This window comes from Salvelinus namaycush, chromosome 22, assembly GCF_016432855.1.
Source record: "Salvelinus namaycush isolate Seneca chromosome 22, SaNama_1.0, whole genome shotgun sequence".
NCBI lineage: Eukaryota > Metazoa > Chordata > Actinopteri > Salmoniformes > Salmonidae > Salvelinus > Salvelinus namaycush.
The window spans coordinates 2608144-2628612 of record NC_052328.1 but is presented as its reverse complement, the minus strand read 5'-3'; the positions used below and the strand labels follow the sequence as shown (position 1 = coordinate 2628612).

At 43.2% G+C, this 20469-nt stretch overlaps 1 protein-coding gene across 1 annotated transcript in view; it reads right to left on the bottom strand.

The window, feature by feature from the left end:
• Positions 1 to 2336: 2336 nt before the first annotated feature.
• LOC120017463 (myosin heavy chain, fast skeletal muscle-like) overlaps positions 2337 to 20469 on the bottom strand; it is a 22453-nt gene continuing 4320 nt past the window's right edge. Inside the window, exons 11-39 of the mRNA XM_038960219.1 lie at positions 19683 to 19801; positions 19364 to 19513; positions 19096 to 19266; positions 18553 to 18868; positions 17979 to 18043; positions 17798 to 17885; positions 14583 to 14700; positions 14241 to 14364; positions 13710 to 13846; positions 12359 to 12614; positions 11464 to 11706; positions 10964 to 11140; positions 10720 to 10865; positions 10468 to 10558; positions 9264 to 9653; positions 9040 to 9166; positions 8750 to 8868; positions 8403 to 8599; positions 8069 to 8252; positions 7767 to 7932; positions 7329 to 7453; positions 6865 to 7173; positions 4539 to 4742; positions 4219 to 4344; positions 3883 to 4053; positions 3495 to 3599; positions 3311 to 3406; positions 2755 to 2886; positions 2337 to 2450 (exon numbers count right to left, since the gene is read on the bottom strand). Coding sequence (XP_038816147.1) covers positions 2430 to 2450; positions 2755 to 2886; positions 3311 to 3406; positions 3495 to 3599; positions 3883 to 4053; positions 4219 to 4344; positions 4539 to 4742; positions 6865 to 7173; positions 7329 to 7453; positions 7767 to 7932; positions 8069 to 8252; positions 8403 to 8599; positions 8750 to 8868; positions 9040 to 9166; positions 9264 to 9653; positions 10468 to 10558; positions 10720 to 10865; positions 10964 to 11140; positions 11464 to 11706; positions 12359 to 12614; positions 13710 to 13846; positions 14241 to 14364; positions 14583 to 14700; positions 17798 to 17885; positions 17979 to 18043; positions 18553 to 18868; positions 19096 to 19266; positions 19364 to 19513; positions 19683 to 19801 — 4673 coding nt within the window. The 3' untranslated portion in view covers positions 2337 to 2429. The remainder of the gene's footprint in view (positions 2451 to 2754; positions 2887 to 3310; positions 3407 to 3494; positions 3600 to 3882; positions 4054 to 4218; positions 4345 to 4538; positions 4743 to 6864; positions 7174 to 7328; positions 7454 to 7766; positions 7933 to 8068; positions 8253 to 8402; positions 8600 to 8749; positions 8869 to 9039; positions 9167 to 9263; positions 9654 to 10467; positions 10559 to 10719; positions 10866 to 10963; positions 11141 to 11463; positions 11707 to 12358; positions 12615 to 13709; positions 13847 to 14240; positions 14365 to 14582; positions 14701 to 17797; positions 17886 to 17978; positions 18044 to 18552; positions 18869 to 19095; positions 19267 to 19363; positions 19514 to 19682; positions 19802 to 20469) is intronic.

Genomic DNA, 20469 nt, shown 5'->3' with positions numbered 1-20469 from the left:
AGAGGATTAGAAATCCAAGGTTTAAAAACAAGGTGTTATTATACCGATGACTCAAGTTTTATATTAAGTCCGCAAGCTAGATCTCTGCAATGTCTCATTGAAGATAACTTTTCTGGACTCTCTGGACTAAAACCTAATTATGATAAGTGTACAATATTATGTATTGGAGCTTTACAAAATACAGCTTTTACATTACCCTGCAGTTTACTTATAGAATGGGCTGACGGTGAAGTAGATATATATAAATGAGACTCTTCACAATGAATTTCAATAGAAAACTTGTAAAAATAGACAAGATCCTGCTACCATGGAGAGGTCAATACCTGTCTATATATGTAACATTTGCCCTGATGAACTCTTTAGTCATATCTCAGTTTACTCACTTACTGATGGCGCTGCCTACTCCTGATGATTCGTTTTTCAAATCATATGAGCAAAAAATATTTAGATTTATCTGGGATGCTAAACCAGACAAAATAAAGCGTGCCTATCTATATGATGAATATGAACTGGGTGGGTTGAGATGATTAAATATAAAAGCACTAAACCTTTCTCTAAATGCTTCACTTATACAACTGGTCTACCTGTCCAAAACAATCAACACTGGAGGAATAAAAATAGCATAAATAGGAAAGTATACCAGTTTCATTTGAGGACCAGGATGTTTTATAGCTGTGCCACACAGATTGCAAAATAGTTAGGAAGAGATTTTTGATGCACTAATTCCATGGTACAGGGTGTATAAGTTGATATATAAAACGACGCAAAACTCAAGACTTTGTGCTTTTCAGCTAAACTTATTGTACAGAATTCTTTCCACCAACAAAATGTTGAATGTTTGGGGCATACAATCATCGCAGCTCTGCAGATTTTGTTGTGAGGATACAGAGTCAATAGACCATTTGTTTTGGTATTGCCCTCAGGTAGCCTGCTTCTGATCTCAGGTTCAGGAATGGCTGGAAAAGCAGAGCATTAATATAAAGTTGACCCTAGAAATAGCATTTGTGGGAGATCTGGAGAGACCTGGTCAGTCAATTACTAATATGCTTATACTCTTAGTAAAAGTATTCATCTTCAACTCACAATCTGTGGATTCTTTCTGATTAGATAGATTCAAGCTGTATGTTAAACATCACAACATAGTTGAAAGATATATGGTGCGTATAAATCCGAACAAGGTGGCCAGCAGAGATAGATGGGATGGACTGAGCGATGCTAAAGGTTGGCATGTGGAATTGTATACAAGTGGGAGTGGAGTTGCTGGGCGGGGATAGAATAACAGTCAAATTTAAGTCAAAAAAGTCTAAATAAAACAAAACGTGTGTACGTTTGAATGACACTGATGGGCAGTGTTGTTACAGATAATGCCTGGCTGCCTGAGGCTGATGCCTGAGGCTGATGCCTGAGGGCTGGTGGCCTGGCAGTTGGGAACTTGGGCCGGTGGCTGATAGGTCGCTGGTTCAGGTACCGTTTTTTTGACCTTGTGGGAGATCTGTTGATGTACCCTTGAGCAGGCCGTTGCCCCTGGTTGCTGCTGTGGGTCGCTCTGTATGGGAGTCTGTTAGATGACTGAATGTGATGTAGATGTTGAGCAGCTTCACTGCAAGTATGTTTTATATATTCAATAAAAAATGCATAGTCCCGTGTGATGGTAATAAGTCCACAGTCACAAAGGAAGTGTATGTAGGCCTGCATGTTTTTAATCAATGATCAACATTTCACCATGAGAATCATATTTTATGAAACACAGGAAATTGATATTTTCTTTACTTTTTTCATGTATATATACGCATAATCTCGGATAACCCAGGACTAAAATCTTGTGTAATTTGGTCAGATGATAGATTACCATTTATTTTCACGTCGTCTGGCCACATGAGATTATTGTGCGCATTATCTGGGACAAAATTCAAATGCAAAAAATCTGTTTTGTTGTATCCTGAGAACTTTGTTCTGAGTAATTTCCGTCCAATCACCAAAGTGTTCTCTCTCAATTGTTACCATGGTTATGCTACCATCTTGCTTCTCCTATTTGTTTCTTATGGAGACATTTCAATTTGGGCGTGTTCATATAAGCCCCTCCCCCTGAGTGTAAAGGGTTAAAACTATCATGTTGATGCTATGGATGATTATAATAGCTTAGTCTATGAATTGTGTAGTTACATTTCTCCATCCTCATCCCTCAGCTGGTTAGCCAAAAAAAATGACCGCTTTGTTGGGGTGTCCGCTTTGATGTTGCTTGAATCCCAGATTGCTCCTTTAGTTAAAGTACAATATTTTTGTGGTATGAAAAGCTGTTTTCTGAGAAATAAGTCCACAGTCACAAAGGAAGTGTATGTAAGTCTACATGTTTTTAATCAATGATCAACATTTCACCATGAAAGTCATATTTTATGAAACACAGGAAATTGATAAGACTTTGGTCTTGTTTATTCAGCAGCTTCTTTTCCCTGTAAGAAGAAAGAAATAACAGAATAGATCAGTATTAATAATGAACATGATAAATATATCAACACTTGGAAATAACAGAATGGATCAAGTATTTACGACTCTGTGCTCAGCTTGATTTTCGATTTTGAAGTACCAACTAAATTTGGATTATTTACCCTGTCCTGAAATGTGTTTCTCAGAGATCCTCAACATTTGAGTGATTGTAAAAGGTCAGTATTGACATCTGTGAAGAATTAATCATAGGTGGTGTTGATGTGGTCATGTTTGAACATGTCAGGTGTAGGTTTAGGAGCACTTCTGTACCTTTCCGCTGTCGCGGCTCTTGGATCTGAGCTTGTTGACCTGAGTCTCAGCGATGTCAGCACGCTCCTCGGCCTCCTCCAGCTCATTCTGAACCTTCCTGAACTTAGACATGTGCTGGTTGGATGCTTCCTCCTGGGTAAAGAAAAGAGAGGGAGCGCCTAACATCAGTATTGAACGTTTGAAGCTTCAGGTAGCAATTTAATATATATTTCTTACAGGAATTATGAGGGAGACGGATGATACATTAGAGAAAGTGAGTGGTGGAACAGGGGATAAACTGCTGCTTCCAGGACCATGTGATCCAGGAGACTCAGCACTACCACCAGACCAGCCCCCGGCACAAAGCTAAATAATATTCAACCCGCTCTACTTTAAATTGTTACACATAGGAAGAGGAGTCACTGTGCATACATTTCTTCAGAAATGACTTGCACTATCAACCGAGTCAATGTTGACTGATGTGCAGTACAACACTTCAACTAAACTGTCTAGACGTTTTGTAATGTCTACTAGGGAATGTAAGCTTTCAGAGGTTTTGACTAAGTCTGTGACTCACCGCTTCCTCAGCCTGCCTCTTGTAGGCCTTCACTTTCATCTGCAGCTTATCTACCAGGTCCTGAAGTCTGGCAACGTTCTTCTTATCCTCCTCAGTCTGTGGGAGAAGTTACAAGAATCAATAGTCCATAGTTTAACACACAAACCAGTGTGCTTCAGTGTGTGAAGAATGCACTTTTTCTTACCTGGTAAGTGAGCTCCTTGACTCTGCGCTCATACTTGCGGACTCCCTTGACCGCGTCTACACCTCTTCTCTGCTCGGCCTCCACCTCAGACTCGAGCTCACGCACCTTTGTGGAAGAAATAAACGTAGGCATTTATGTGAGGTGGTGAAGTCAGACGTAACAAATCTTTGTAAATCAGAGGAATGTTCTTCTACTGGTCAAGAAGTGTTGTCTGCTCCTATGTACTTTTACGATTTTAATTAAAGAGGTCTATAATAAAACAATGACATTTCATGATGTAGGTGGGTGATTCAGAGAAAAAGCCATTACACAATGCTCCTGTGTATTTTTATATGATCAAATATATTTCCAGCAATCTGTCTTTTAATCCACCCTGCTGTTAACTCACCCTGGACTCCAGTTTCTGGAGCTGCTTCTTGCCTCCCTTCATGGCCAGATTCTCAGCCTCATCCAGGCGGTGCTGCAGGTCCTTGACTGTGACCTCCAGGTTCTTCTTCATCCTCTCCAGGTGAGAGCTGGTGTCCTGCTCCTTCTTCAGCTCCTCAGCCATCATGGCCGCCTGGAATGGTAGTTAGTTTCATTTATGCACCAACTGGCACCAATCATAATGTCCCTCTGAGATCATCTGACCTCCTTTTTGAGATCTTTGTTTAACCAGCCCAGCTTCCATTGGCCTTTGGGGACAAATCTAGTTTATGTAATTGAGTAGATCATAAGGACTCACGTCAGTGATGGCCTTCTTGGCCTTCTCCTCTGCGTTCCTGGCCTCCTGGACGATGTCGTCCACCTCTCCCTGCACCTGAACCAGGTCAGTCTCCAGCTTTTTCTTGGTGTTCGCAAGGCTGGTGTTCTGAAGGAGGAAACAAGGCCATTTGTTTGACTCTCAAGATAACTTACAAGTCACAAGGCTGAAATTATGAAAATATAAATATAAAACTACGAAAATATTAAAGGTTTATCAATATTAAGCACTGTTGAATTATATATGTGTGTGTAATCGGTATGCTTGGTTGAGTTTCATTAGAAATGGCCTTTGACCCGTACCTGGGAGTGCAGCAGTCCGACGCGCTCGCTGGCGTCGACCAGCTCAGTCTCAGCAACTTTGCGTCCTCTCTCTGTCTGCTCCAGAGCAACTCTCAGCTCCTCGATTTCAGCCACCATCAGACCGTTTCTGCGCTCCACCATGGCTGCCTGCTCCTTCATGTCCTCTGCGGCGCGGACGGCATCATCAAGGTGCAATTGGGCATCCTAGGGTTCACAATGAATTAGGAATTGTGGAAGTAGGGGCGATATGATCGGTGAGAGAAATGTTAATGGGTAAAAATGTTCCTAATATCCCTACATTTCTACACTCTAATAATTAGTGGTGACTAGAGGAATCCTGGGTATCCTCAAGGAACCCCTAGAGTTCCTCAAGGAACCCCTAGAGTTCCTCAAGGAACCATTGCTAGTCAATGGTTCATATTTTCACATTTGGTTAGTTGAGGGGTTCTTGGATAAACCTTTAATGGTTGGATGCAGCAGCGGGTTCATGGAGGAACCCCTGGAGTGGAGGAAGACTTAGTAGGGGCTTTAAGATATATTGTTTTGGGGCCAAACAGAGTAAATTTAATTCATGTTCATCTGTTCTGTTGTATTGTCATCACATGTTAAGGTTGAACACGGACAGTTTTGTTGCTTCAATGAGGCCAGTGGAGGTGTATTCATTCCTCAAGAGCAAATCCCAAAGTTGGACTATTTACAACCTTACTATTTTTATATCATCAGCAATTTAAAAAAAAGAAGATTATATTAGAATATTCAATATGCATAAATATTCAAGAAACATTTTAATTTGCAGTATACAGGAATGACATTTGTGCTAACGGATGACAAAAAATAACCCTCCAATAAGCCACATCTCCAATCTGATAGGCTGCCACCTCTATAATATATTATTAAATAGGTTCAAAATGTAACCGCTCCAATCACAAAAAGGTTCCGGTTTCAACTGGAAAGGTTCTGCTGGTGCGACAACCCAAAAGGTTCTTCCAGGCACCTTTACTTCTAAGAGTGTAATATCCCTACCTTCCTACAGTATATTAGTCCACTCCAATATCCCTACCTTCCTACAGTATATTAGTCCACTCCAATATCCCTACCTTCCTACAGTATATTAGTCCACTCCAATATCCCTACCTTCCTACAGTATATTAGTCCACTCTAATATCCCTACCTTCCTACAGTATTTTAGTCCACTCCAATATCCCTACCTTCCTACAGTATTTTAGTCCACTCCAATATCCCTACCTTCCTACAGTATATTAGTCCACTCTAATATCCCTACCTTCCTACAGTATATTAGTCCACTCCAATATCCCTACCTTCCTACAGTATTTTAGTCCACTCCAATATCCCTACCTTCCTACAGTATATTAGTCCACTCTAATATCCCTACCTTCCTACAGTATATTAGTCCACTCCAATATCCCTACCTTCCTACAGTATATTAGTCCACTCCAATATCCCTACCTTCCTACAGTATATTAGTCCACTCCAATATCCCTACCTTCCTACAGTATATTAGTCCACTCCAATATCCCTACCTTCCTACAGTATATTAGTCCACTCTAATATCCCTACCTTCCTACAGTATATTAGTCCACTCTAATATCCCTACCTTCCTACAGTATATTAGTCCACTCCAATATCCCTACCTTCCTACAGTATATTAGTCCACTCCAATATCCCTACCTTCCTACAGTATATTAGTCCACTCCAATATCCCTACCTTCCTACAGTATATTAGTCCACTCTAATATCCCTACCTTCCTACAGTATATTAGTCCACTCCAATATCCCTACCTTCCTACAGTATATTAGTCCACTCCAATATCCCTACCTTCCTACAGTATATTAGTCCACTCCAATATCCCTACCTTCCTACAGTATATTAGTCCACTCTAATATCCCTACCTTCCTACAGTATATTAGTCCACTCCAATATCCCTACCTTCCTACAGTATATTAGTCCACTCCAATATCCCTACCTTCCTACAGTATATTAGTCCACTCCAATATCCCTACCTTCCTACAGTATATTAGTCCACTCTAATATCCCTACCTTCCTACAGTATATTAGTCCACTCTAATATCCCTACCTTCCTACAGTATATTAGTCCACTCTAATATCCCTACCTTCCTACAGTATATTAGTCCACTCCAATATCCCTACCTTCCTACAGTATATTAGTCCACTCCAATATCCCTACCTTCCTACAGTATATTAGTCCACTCGAGTACATTCCTCTGATCTATTATTTTCTACTGATTCACGAACACATCCCTCCCCATGTTCAGGATTTTGAGCCTGATGTCCCAGTCCCTTTACCTTGTACTGTCCCTGGACGTTCCTCAGCTGTTTCTGGGCCTCAGCGGCCTGCCTGTTGGCGTGGCTCAGCTGAATCTCCATCTCGTTCAGGTCTCCCTCCATCTTCTTCTTCACCCTCAGGGCATCATTCCTGCTCCTGACCTCAGAGTCCAGGGTGCTCTGCATGGAGTCAACCACCCTCTGGCTGTTCCTCTTGATCTGCTCCATCTCCTCGTCCTTCTCAGCGATCTTCCTGTCCACCTCACCCTTGATCTGGTTCAGCTCCAGTTGCACACGCAGAATCTTGGATTCCTCGTGCTCCAGTGTGCCCTGGACAAGGAGAAGCAGTCAGACAAATTGTTTAACACAAATAATTACAAACTGAATATATGACTACAATAAACACAGATAAAGGGAACATTGGATTGTAGCTGGCATTGGCTAGTGTAACACTGCTTTTCCTATGAAACAGCTGTAGTTTGTACCTCCGCCTCCTCCAGAGCGGTCTGGATCTCAGACTTCTCTGTCTCCACGGTCTTCTTGGCCTTCTCCAGCTCATGGATGCTCTTGCCAGTCTCTCCGATCTGCTCAGTCAGGTCAGAGATCTCCTCTGCACACACAAACACAGGAGCTGTTTAGACTCAGGAGATATTCAGTAGATATCACCAATGCAATGAAGTTTATCATGAATCATAATAACAGAAAATTCAATAACAGCACTTCATACTGTCTTGATAATTTGACTTCATTGGGTTGTTCAAAGGAATACCAATTTCAAGTTCCAAAAAATATATTTTAAACTTTACATGAACATTCTGAGATTGTTAAATAGTAATTTTTATATAATAATAATGATTACAGTTGATTCCATTTTCAAACACTGGTCAAACATCGGACGAAAATAACTGCTGTCAAATGCTCACGTTGCAGGTTCTTGTTCTCTCTCTTCAGAGTCTCCAGATGATCCAGAGCCTCCTCGTACGAGTTCTTCATCTTGAAGAGTTCAGTGCTCATAGAGCGAGCCTCCTTCTGAGCTCCTTCCAGCTCAGCCTGACCCTCCTCATACTTCTGCTTCCACTCTGCCAGAACCTGGGGAAATCCACGGGATTTTCATTACAACTCATTGATGGAGAGTTTTGAATCAGAAATATGCTACAATTATACTACATCTGATCAAATAGCAGACAGGAAACATCACCCTAGAGTGAGGTTTATAAATGTTCACCTTGTCAAAGTTCCTCTGCTTCTTGTCAAGGTTGGCGGCCATGGCGTTGGCTCTCTCAACGTCAATCATGAGGTCCTCCACCTCTCCCTGCAGTCTCTGCTTGGTCTTCTCCAGGGAGGCGCACTTGGAGTTGGTCGCCTCAATGGTCTCCTCAGCTTCCTGCAGACGCTGGGCCAGCTTCTTCCTGTTGGACAACAGAGGGTGGTGTTATGGTGAGTCATTTGTTGTGAAACAAATATTGCACTACACATTGAAGTAACATTTTCTCAGATCCCCATACCACCCTCACCATCCACACCGCTTATTTGAGTTATTGCTATTGTGTGCAACTCACTTGGCCTCCTCCAGCTCCTCTGTGCGTTGGATGGCATCAGTTTCGTACTTAGTCCTCCACTGAGCCACCTCACTGTTGGCCTTGGACATGCCGCGCTGCAGCTCTGCCTTGGCCTCCTGCTCCTCCTCAAACTGCTCTCTCAGGAGATCACAGTCATGGCGGGCAGACTGGACACCATGGGCCAGTGCGTTTTTAGCCTTTGAGATAGAGAGAAAGAAAGACAAGAGAAATTAGAGAGAGAGAGTAAAACAAATTATATTAGAAGTCTCTGAGGGTGGCGTAGAAACAGTCTATGTGTAGATTAAGCTTTAAACTGTGGTGGGTGGTTTCCATTTTGGGTGCCTTACCTTGACCTCCTCCTCAATCTGTCTCTTCAGCTCCTCCACCTGCTGGGTGAAGGCCTGTTTGCCTCTGGTCAGCTGAGACACCAGGCCTTCCTTCTCCTCCAGCTGGCGGCCAAACTCACCTGCAGGGTTAGAGTGACCTCCTGTTAATGAGTCATTCTTTCTAGATTGAAATTGTATTTTGAGGAATCGTAGTGCAGAAACTATGTAGACTGAATTTACAGCCCCCGATACATGTTATTGTGTACTACTTAGGTGAACTATATTGGTTTGTTGTTCATTGTTGAAGGTACCATTTTCTGTCAGGAGTCTGGCCCTCTGTCCGCTGATGTCGTTGACCTGGCGAGCATTCTCATCATTCTTAGTCTTGAGCTCACTCAACTGGTCCTCAAGAGTACGGCACATCTTCTCCAGATTGCCCTGTTAGTGAAACATATGGGACTGTCAACTTCAGTTTATTGAATGGTAATTTAGCTGACCCTCCTCAACACTGCTTGACCAAAACATCACTACTCACCTTAGCCTTGGCGACAGCCTCCATGTTGCTGGAGAGGTCATCAATCTCCATCTTGTACTCGCTCTTCTCCTTCTCCAGCTTCTGCTTGACGCGTTGCAGGTTGTCGATCTGCTCCCCGAGCTCAGCCACACTGTCGGCCTGCTTCTTGCGCAGAGCGGCGGCTGTGGCCTCATGCTGCAGGGTGGACTCTTCAAGATCGCGACGCAGCTTCTGGAACTCAGCCTCGCGCTTCTTGTTCATCTCAATCTGAGCAGCAGTGGCGCCTCCGGCCTCCTCCAGTCTCTCGCTGATCTCCTCAAGTTCCCTGGAGAGATCGGCCCTCTGCTTCTCAACCTTGGCCCTGGCAGCACGCTCAGCCTCAATTTCCTCCTCCAGCTCCTCAATACGAGCCTAAAACAGGGGGTAGGAGCAGGGGAATGAACACTACAATACAGTTGAAACAATTGAACCTCACCACATAATAATAGTATGTATTGTATATTTAGTATAAATGTGTTTATACATAGCCAGTTACACTAACATATTTACTATATTCATTAGACAGTGTCCCATTAGACAGTGTCCCATTAGACAGTGTCCCATGCAGGATCCAAACTAACAACGGTAAGAAGCAACATCTTTACATAGAAAGAAGCACCATCTTCCATCTTACTGAGCCATCAGAATCCACCAGGAAGAAGCACCATCTTCCATCTTACTGAGCCATCAGAATCCACCAGGAAGAAGCACCATCTTCCATCTTACTGAGCCATCAGAATCCACCAGGAAGAAGCACCATCTTCCATCTTACTGAGCCATCAGAATCCACCAGGAAGAAGCACCATCCTCCATCTTACTGAGCCATCAGAATCCACCAGGAAGAAGCACCATCCTCCATCTTACTGAGCCATCAGAATCCACCAGGAAGAAGCACCATCTTCCATCTTACTGAGCCATCAGAAGCCACCAGGAAGAAGCACCATCTTCCATCTTACTGAGCCATCAGAATCCACCAGGAAGAAGCACCATCTTCCATCTTACTGAGCCATCAGAAGCCACCAGGAAGAAGCACCATCCTCCATCTTACTGAGCCATCAGAATCCACCAGGAAGAAGCACCATCTTCCATCTTACTGAGCCATCAGAATTCACCAGGAAGAACGTGTGCTACCAGAATAAATGTGTCAGTTATTTTCCTGTACTGGAGCTGAGATCCTGTACTGTACCTGGAGTTCCTTGATCTTCTTCTGCAGCTGAGCTCCCAGAGACTGCTCATCCTCTATCTTGCTGAGGAGCTGGCTGGTCTCAAACTCCTTCCTAACAAACACAAACACGTTGATTGCAAAGTTAGACAGTATAAAGGGAGCATATTTTACCATTCACCATTCATCTAATTCATAATTACAAGAATGAGCCAAGAAGAACCACAATGTTGATTAAGATGGCAGGGAATACTGTAATAATTTATTTGTGTTTACTTCTTGATTTTCTCATCAGACTGCTGCTTGTCATTCTCCAGGTCCATTATGGACTCCTGGGCCAGTTTCAGATCTCCCTCCAGCTTTCTCTTGGATCTCTCAAGGTCCATACGGAGCTTCTTCTCTTGCTCCAGAGAACCCTCAAGCTACAAGATATAAACAGACATGTGTTGGTCAAATCTAAACAACTGAAGATAATATCATCTTACACACTATCATGTCCATAATGTAAAACTCCACTCACGTCGTCCACTTGCTGTTCCAGCTTGGTCTTGGCCTTGGTCAGAGTGTTGACTTTGTCCTCCTCTGCCTGCAGGTCGTCCAGTGTCTGCTGGTGGGCCTCTTGGAGGGCTTTCTTCTCCTTGGTCAGCTTGGCAACACTCTCATCCATAGACGCCATCTCCTCTGTCAGGTTTTTAACCTGAAAACAGCCACAACAAAATGAGTCTTTGGTCACTTCACCATAAATTGGAGAATTAGTTAAATTTATTAAAGAAATGTGTCAACAAGTACAGTACTATAGATTCAACACTAGATGGCACTGTACTCCATGCCAGTGTACTGAATGGAAATCATAAACGAGTTGGTAGCAGAACATGCAATGACTGTGGGGAGAACACCACAACTGAAATTCCACTATTTTGTGTCTTAATTTTTACTGTACCCACAAAAAGACTTGAATTACATTTCTGTTTTGAGTTGATTATTCTTTGGATTATTGTTTGGTTAGACAGTCTACAAGACCTTGTTTTCAGTTGCGTGCTTCTCCTTCTCCACTTTGGCCAAGGTGAGCTCCAGGTCATCAATGTCCTTCTTCAGCTCAGAGCACTCATCCTCCAGCTTCCTCTTCTTGGCAGTCAACTCAGCATTCATCTCCTCCTCATCCTCCAGCCTCTCAGTCGTCTCTTTGAGTTTGGCCTCCAGCTGGATCTTGCTCTTGATGAGCCCCTCACACCTTTCCTCAGCATCGTTCAGATTCTCTGAATCCTGGTTTCAGAACAGGAGAAAAAACCTGTGTTCTCACTTTGTGTATCAAAATATAGACTTGATTTAGTCAAATAAGTCAGAGCAAATCAATTTAAATGCATGACATATATAAATATATATCACAGGCCAAAAAGATCATCAAGGACTTCAACCGCCTGTTCACCCCGCTATCATCCAGAAGGCTGGGTCAGTACAGGTGTGTCAAAGCTGGGACCGAGAGACTGAAAAATAGCTTCTATCTGAAGGCCATCAGACTGTTAAATAGCCATCACTAGCCGGTTACTACCCGGTTACTCAACCCTGCACCTTAGAGGCTGCTGCCCTATGTACATAGACATGGAATCACTGGCCACTTTAATAATCGAACATTGGTCCATCCTTGAAGAGGAGTGCATGTTCCCCAAGTCTTGGGGGGAATATACTGTTTTACCCACTTCATATGTACAGTATATACTGTATTCTAGTCACCTTAGAGGCTGCTGCCCTATGTACATAGACATGGAACACTGTTTTACCCACTTCATATGTATATACTGTATTCTAGTCAGGGCCATCCTATTCAAGTATTGTTCATACGTGCTGATGTGTGTGCGATCGTGTCTGTGTACTTGTGTGTCTAAATGTGCTCTGATGAGGGTTGTTGCTCACTCACAGATGCGACTTGAAGCGCCAGGTCACTCCTCTCCTGCACCATGGCCACCATCTTCTCCTCCAACTCCTTCTTCTTGGCCAGAGCCTTGGCCAGGTCTGTCGTCATCTTCTCATAGTTCTCCTTCATGTTGGCCAGCTCCTTCTCAGTCTCAGCGCTCTGCAGCAGGGGCTTGATCTTGAAGTACAACTTCATCCATGGCCAGGTTTTCACATTCATGAATGAACGGATGTTGTACTGGATGGTGAAGACGGAATCTCTGGTCCACAGAAAGGATAGAGTGACATGGTGAGTGACATGGTGAGTGACATGGTGAGTGACATGGTGAGTGACATGCTGAGTGACATGGTGATTGAAATGCTGAGTGACATGCTGAGTGACATGCTGAGTGACATGGTGAGTGACATGGTGAGTGAAATGGTGAGTGAAATGCTGAGTGACATGGTGAGTGACATGGTGAGTGAAATGCTGAGTGACATGCTGAGTGACATGCTGAGTGACATGGTGAGTGACATGGTGAGTGAAATGGTGAGTGAAATGCTGAGTGACATGGTGAGTGACATGGTGAGTGACATGGTGAGTGAAATGCTGAGTGACATGGTGAGTGACATGGTGAGTGACACGGTGAGTGACACGGTGAGTGACATGGTGAGTGAAATGGTGAGTGAAATGCTGAGTGACATGCTGAGTGACATGGTGAGTGACATGGTGAGTGACATGGTGAGTGACATGCTGAGTGACATGCTGAGTGACATGGTGAGTGACATGGTGAGTGACATGCTTAAAGATCTCCTCCAGTGTTTTTTTGAACTTTTCCTGTGGAAAACGATATCCCAAGTATAAATACAGTAAAGTACAAACATATGTTTTGTAAAAATATATGTTTTGAGGAAAATAGTGTTTTTTAGACACAAACTTCAAGGAGTGGCATTGCCAGTCCTTAACTAGAAAAGTTTTTTTTTTTTTAAATCACTGGATGACGTCTTTAAAGCTACATTCTGCGATTCGAAGAATAACAAAACAGGGATCCCACCACTGTTTGCATACAGCTGAGGAATGGGGCTAGGGAAATATAATCCCTCTTAAACTTATATACAGCGCTCTCGATGAAAGGACTGACAGGTGATGTTAAGATCATGAGGCATTTCTTATTATTCCAGAATGAATGTGTAAATATCACTTAGTTAAATAACAATTGAACAGCTTGCTAAATCCCAAACTGCTACTTTAATAGAATGTTATAACATGTACTTTCTCATTCTCAACAACTTAAAGCATATTCACTATGTAATCACTATACATTACATACAGGTGGTTGACAGAACAGTTTGCCAAGATGTCTACTCTTCCTCACCTCCTCTCCATCATCTTGGTGAACTCTCTCCTCATGAGGAATCCACGGCTGAGAGCCTGGACCATGCCGACCAGAGAGGCCAGCTTCTCATCTCTCATCTCCTCCAGGACACCCAGCAGACCGGCTTTGAAGAACACCTGACACAGGTTGACGTGGTCAATTATGGAACCACAGTCAGGTGGTAACAGACAGAAAGGGGTGAATCAAAAGAGAGGAACAAAACCACTAGATTGATTTGAACATCATAAACATTGTAATCCTTACAAACAAACCATGGCATAGGTTGTTTATGAGCTGTAAGTTATTGTATAGCTGTAGATTAATAATGTACACTAACATAGATAACTGCAGACATACCATTCTGACATAATGCACAAAATAATTAATTGAGTATAATATTTTTTATAAACATTTTTAAGAAATAATAAAAAGATGGATAGATCAACTGGAGAGACATTTAATGGTTAGAGTTTAAATGATCATTGAAGTTGTGTTTTAGTTGGCGTCTCTTGCTGGGGGTATTTGACTGACCTTGGTGTGTCCAAACTTGTAGTCCTCGTGATTCACATCAATGGACCCAAGCAGCTTCTCAGAAGCCTTCTTGTTGTCCATGAACTGGCCCTCGGGGATGACGCTGGCATTCAGTACTTTGTACCTGAATCAGGAGAAATGTTTAACATATGTCAAGTTGTAATTGGTTTGGTTAAGCCTATTCTGATGCTGGGAAAACCCTCAGAGCAAATATTTCTGTGTGTGTGTGTGTGTGTGTGTGTGTGTGTGTGTGTGTGTGTGTGTGTGTGTGTGTGTGTGTGTGTGTGTGTGTGTGTGTGTGTGTGTGTGTGTGTGTGTGTGTGTGTGTGTGTGTGTGTGTACCTCTGCTTGAAGTCAGCATAGATGATTCTGCTGGGGAAGCCCTTCCTGCAGATCCTAATACCCTCCAGAACACCATTACACCTGAGCTGGTGGATAACCAGGAAGTTCTCCATCAAACCTGCAAACACAAACCAAGTCTTTAAATTCTCTCCCTATTCCAACTAAACTACTTAAAGAGCTGCTTCATGTGCTTGGCCCTCCTATGTTGAACATAATAAACGGCTCTCTATCCACCGGATGTGTACCAAACTCACTAAAAGTGGCAGTAATAAAGCCTCTCTTGAAAAGCCAAACCTTGACCCAGAAAATATAAAAAACTAATCGGCCTATATCGAATCTTCCATTCCTCTCAAAAATTTTAGAAAAAGCTGTTGCGCAGGAACTCACTGCCTTCCTGAAGACAAACAATGTATACGAAATGCTTCAGTCTGGTTTTAGACCCCATCATAGCACTGAGACTGCACTTGTGAAGGTGGTAAATGACCTTTTAATGGCGTCAGACCGAGGCTCTGCATCTGTCCTCGTGCTACTAGACCTTAGTGCTGCCTTTGATACAATCGATCACCACATTCTTTTGGAGAGATTGGAAACCCAAATTGGTCTACACGGACAAGTTCTGGCCTGGTTTAGATCTTATCTGTCGGAAAGATATCAGTTTGTCTCTGTGAATGGTTTATCCTCTGACAAATCAACTGTACATTTCGGTGTTCCTCAAGGTTCCGCTTTAGGACCACTATTGTTTTCACTATATATTTTACCTCTTGGGGATGTCATTCGAAAACATAATATTAACTTTCACTGCTATGCGGATGACACACAGCTGTACATTTCAATGAAACATGGTGAAGCCCCAAAATTGCCCTCGCTAGAAAAACTGTGTTTCAGACATAAGGAAGTGGATGGCTGAAAACTTTCTACTTTTAAACTCGGACAAAACAGAGATGCTTGTTCTAGGTCCCAAGAAACAAAGAGATCTTCTGTTGAATCTGACAATTAATCTTGATGGTTGTAAAGTCGTCTCAAATAAAACTGTGAAGGACCTCGGCGTTACTCTGGACCCTGATCTCTCTTTTGACGAACATATCAAGACTGTTTCAAGGACAGCTTTTTTACATCTACGTAACATTGCAAAAATCAGAAATGTTCTGTCCAAAAATGATAAAGAAAAATGTATCCATGCTTTTGTTACTTCTAGGTTAGACTACTGCAATGCTCTACTTTCCGGCTACCCGGATAAAGCACTAAATAAACTTCAGTTAGTGCTAAATACGGCTGCTAGAATCCTGACTAGAACCAAAAAATGTGATCATATTACTCCAGTGCTAGCCTCCCTACACTGGCTTCCTGTTAAGGCAAGGGCTGATTTCAAGGTTTTACTGTTAACCTACAAAGCGTTACATGGGCTTGCTCCTACCTATCTTTCCGAGTTGGTCCTGCCGTACATACCTACACGTACGCTACGGTCACAAGACGCAGGCCTCCTAATTGTCCCTAGAATTTCTAAGCAAACAGCTGGAGGCAGGGCTTTCTCCTATAGATCTCATTTTTACATTTACATTTTAGTCATTTAGCAGACGCTCTTATCCAGAGCGACTTACAGTAGAGTGCATACATTTTATTACATTTTTACATACTGAGACAAGGATATCCCTACCGGCCAAACCCTCCCTAACCCGGACGACGCTATGCCAATTGTGCGTCGCCCCACGGACCTCCCGGTTGCGGCCGGCTGCGACAGAGCCTGGGCGCGAACCCAGCCCAGCCTGGGCACGAACCCAGAGACTCTGGTGGCGCAGCTAGCACTGCGATGCAGTGCCCTAGACCACTGCGCCACCCGGGAGGCCTCCATTTTTATGGAATGGTCTGCCTACCCATGTGAGAGACGCAGACTCGGTCTCAACCTTTAAGTCTTTACTGAAGACTTATCTCTTCAGTGGGTCATATGATTGAGTGTAGTCTGGACCAGGAGTGTGAAGGTGAACGGAAAGGCTCTGGAGCAACAAACCGCCCTTGCTGTCTCTGCCTGGCCGGTTCCCCTCTCTCCACTGGGATTCTCTGCCTCTAACCCTATTACAGGGGCTGAGTCACTGGCTTACTGGTGCTCTTTCATGCCGTCCCTAGGAGGGGTGCGTCACTTGAGTGGGTTGAGTCACTGACGTGATCTTCCTTGGTTTGTGCCGTGGCGGAGATCTTTGTGGGCTATACTCGGCCTTGTCTCAGGATGGTAAGTTGGTGGTTGAAGATATCCCTCTAGTGGTGTGGGGGCTGTGCTTTGGCAAAGTGGGTGGGGTTATATCCTTCCTGTTTGGCCCTGTCCGGGGGTATCATCGGATGGGGCCACAGTGTCTCCTGACCCCTCCTGTCTCAGCCTCCAGTATTTATGCTGCAGTAGTTTATGTGTCGGGGGGTTAGGGTCAGTTTGTTATATCTGGAGTACTTCTCCTGTCTTATCCGGTGTCCTGTGTGAATTTAAGTATGCTCTCTCTAATTCTCTCTTTCTCTCTTTCTTTCTCTCTCTCTCGGAGGACCTGAGCCCAAGGACCATGCGTCAGGACTACCTGGCATGATGACTCCTTGTTGTCCCCAGTCCACCTGGCCGTGCTGCTGCTCCAGTTTAAACTGTTCTGCCTGCGGCTATGGATCTCTGACCTGTTCACCGGATGTGCTACCTGTCCCAGACCTGCTATTTTCAACTCTCTAGAGACCGCAGGAGCGGTAGAGATACTCTTAATGATCGGCTATGAAAAGCCAACTGACATTTACTCCTGAGGTGCTGACTTGTTGCACCCTCGACAACTCCTGTGATTATTATTATTTGACCATGCTGGTCATTTATGAACATTTGAACATCTTGGCCATGTTCTGTTATAATCTCCACCCGGCACAGCCAGAAGAGGACTGGCCACCCCTCATAGCCTGGTTCCTCTCTAGGTTTCTTCCTAGGTTTTGGCCTTTCTAGGGAGTTTTTCCAAGCCACCGTGCTTCTACACCTGCATTGCTTGCTGTTTGGGGTTTTAGGCTGGGTTTCTGTACAGCACTTTGAGATATCAGCTGATGTACGAAGGGCTATATAAATAAATTTGATTTGATTTGATTTTTTGATTTGATTTAATTTAATTTAATTTAAATACTCATAAACAGGTTGAATATTGGTTCGTTAAGGTTACTAATATTGTATTGATAAGATGTCATATTTAACTCAATGTTTATTGTACCTGGAGTCTTTGACTCGTTGGGGATCAGGCAGCGTACAAAGTGAGGATGAGTGCTCCTCAAGTTGGTCATCAGCTTGCCCAAGTTCTCCTGTAAGAGGGTTACAAACCATGTTCTCAGAAATAATTTCTGATAATCACTACGCCTTTTGAAGGACTGAATATCCCCATTTTAAAAGCTCACCCTGAACTGGGAGGACACAGTCTGCATGGAACCACCCTTCTTCTTGCCTCCTTTCTTGGTTGTATCTGTTGTAATGGAGAAAAGTTCAATATAAATGAGAGAATCTCAGGTTAACTTAACACAGATCTTAATGCAAATGCTGCCAATGAGATTGTGTAAAATAACACCTATTGTATGAGTAAATTAACCCAGTAAATCACCCAGAGAAATTGTGATACATTTAAAGCAGCAATCAGCAGTTGAAACAATAACAAAGCATGCTCCCTGCCCCTGTTTCAATAAAAACATGAGAGACGGGGCTGGAGAAATGTAACCACTCAAATGTATAGACAGAGCCATGTATTAAAGGACTGACCATCTTGTTTCCCTTTACTTTGATTACAAACATTGGAGTAAAACAAGCTCAAATTTGGGTTCTGATGGGGTACGGCGGTTGAACTAAGCTGATGTTCTTCAAGAATGAATGGGTACATATCTTAATAAGTCCACAAATGGATGTAGCAACTGCAGATTGACCCTTTAAAGAAAATGGGACTGATTTGTAACTAGTTCTTCATTAAATCTTTTGATGTGCTGCTAGTCTTACCCTCAGGTGGGGCAGCGATGTACAGGGTCCCCATCAGTTTGACTGAGGACTTCCCGTACAGCTGAAGAACTGAGTCGTTCAGGGGGTCCTTGTTCTTCTCCAGCCAGCCAGTGATGTTGTAGTCCACAGTGCCGGCGTAGTGAACCAGGGAGAAGTGGGCCTCTGCCTTGCCTTTGGCTGGCTTGGGCTTCTCAAACGCCTTGTTTTTGCCAAGATGCTGGGCGTACAGCTTGTCCTTGAAGGTAGTGTCTGAAGACTTGGGGAACATGCACTCCTCTTCAAGGATGGAGAAGATGCCCAATGGCTTTATGAAAAGAGATGTATATCAAATTAGGGATATTTACATTTAGGATCACATTTATTCTTTCAGCAAACATGCTATTATCAGAGTATCTTCATTTAGGGGCCCATAATAGAAAACATTTTGAGTTCTCAACAGTTAGATACGTTGTACCATGTGATAATATCTCACACATCACTCCATTTGAGCTTTGCTGTTGAGGTCCATTATAATCTTGACAGACAGTTTACCTTCTCAATAAGCTCAATGCAGGCAGCCAAGTCCATGCCGAAGTCAATGAAGGCCCAGACGATTCCCTCCTTCTTGTACTCCTCTTGTTCCAGGACGAACATGGTGTGGTTGAAAAACTGTTGCAGTTTCTCATTGGTGAAGTTGATGCACAGCTGCTCCATGCTGTTGTACTGTTGATGGAATTTCAGAAGGGATCATTTCATCATCATACAAGGCTGTAATCCCTCTCAATCACAACTCATTGTCTTGTTCTGGTCTCAGACTCACATCAAAGATCTCAAACCCGGCAATGTCGAGCACACCGATATAGAACTGCCTTGGATTCTTGGTGTCCAACATCTCGTTGATACGGATGACCATCCACAAGAACATCCTCTCGTAGATGGACTTTGCCAGAGCCGAGACTGAGTTATTAACCTGCAATGATAATACCTCTAATGAATACATGAGATGTTGACCATGTCAAGTGATGAGGTGAAAAGAGCTTTGGGGAAAACAACATCACTCTTCAAAACAAGCAATGCACTCATCACCAAAAGATGTATGGTGCTCAGAAGATGGTAGAAGCTGTGTTTGGCCGCCTTACCTGAGGCACAGTCTGTCCCTTGGTCACATACTCGTTGCCGACCTTCACTCTGGGGTAGCACAGAGCCTTCAGCATCTCAGCTGAGTTCAGGCCCAGCAGGTAGCCGATTTTATCAGCCACTGGAGAGAGAACCAACATCAACAGACTCAGAAACACAAGACCACTTGTTTCTGATGTCACACTGACAAAAGGGTTCGGACAAGTTGTTTTGGGGGCTACGTTTTGATATGAACCCACATCCATCAGTTTAAAGCATTTCTGGAGGTTGGAATTTGGTCTCCATAAATTATCTCCTGCTGGACTTTGATGAGGCTCTGTCTGTCTTACGTGTCGTACATCTATGAGTGGGCCTGGAATGGGGCTAATGTTTACATATTGTATATCTATGTTTGGGACTGGGAATGGGACTAATGTTTACATATTGTATATCTATGAGTGGGACTGGGAATGGGACTAATGTTTACATATTGTATATCTATGAGTGGGACTGGGAATGGGACTAATGTTTACATATTGTATATCTATTAGTGGGACTGGGAATGGGACTAATGTTTACATATTGTATATCTATGAGTGGGACTGGGAATGGGACTAATGTCTACATATTGTATATCTATGAGTGGGACTGGGAATGGGACTAATGCTTTACATATTGTATATCTATGAGTGGGACTGGGAATGGGGCTAATGTTTACATATTGTATATCTATGTTTGGGACTGGGAATGGGACTAATGTTTACATATTGTATATCTATGAGTGGGACTGGGAATGGGACTAATGTTTAC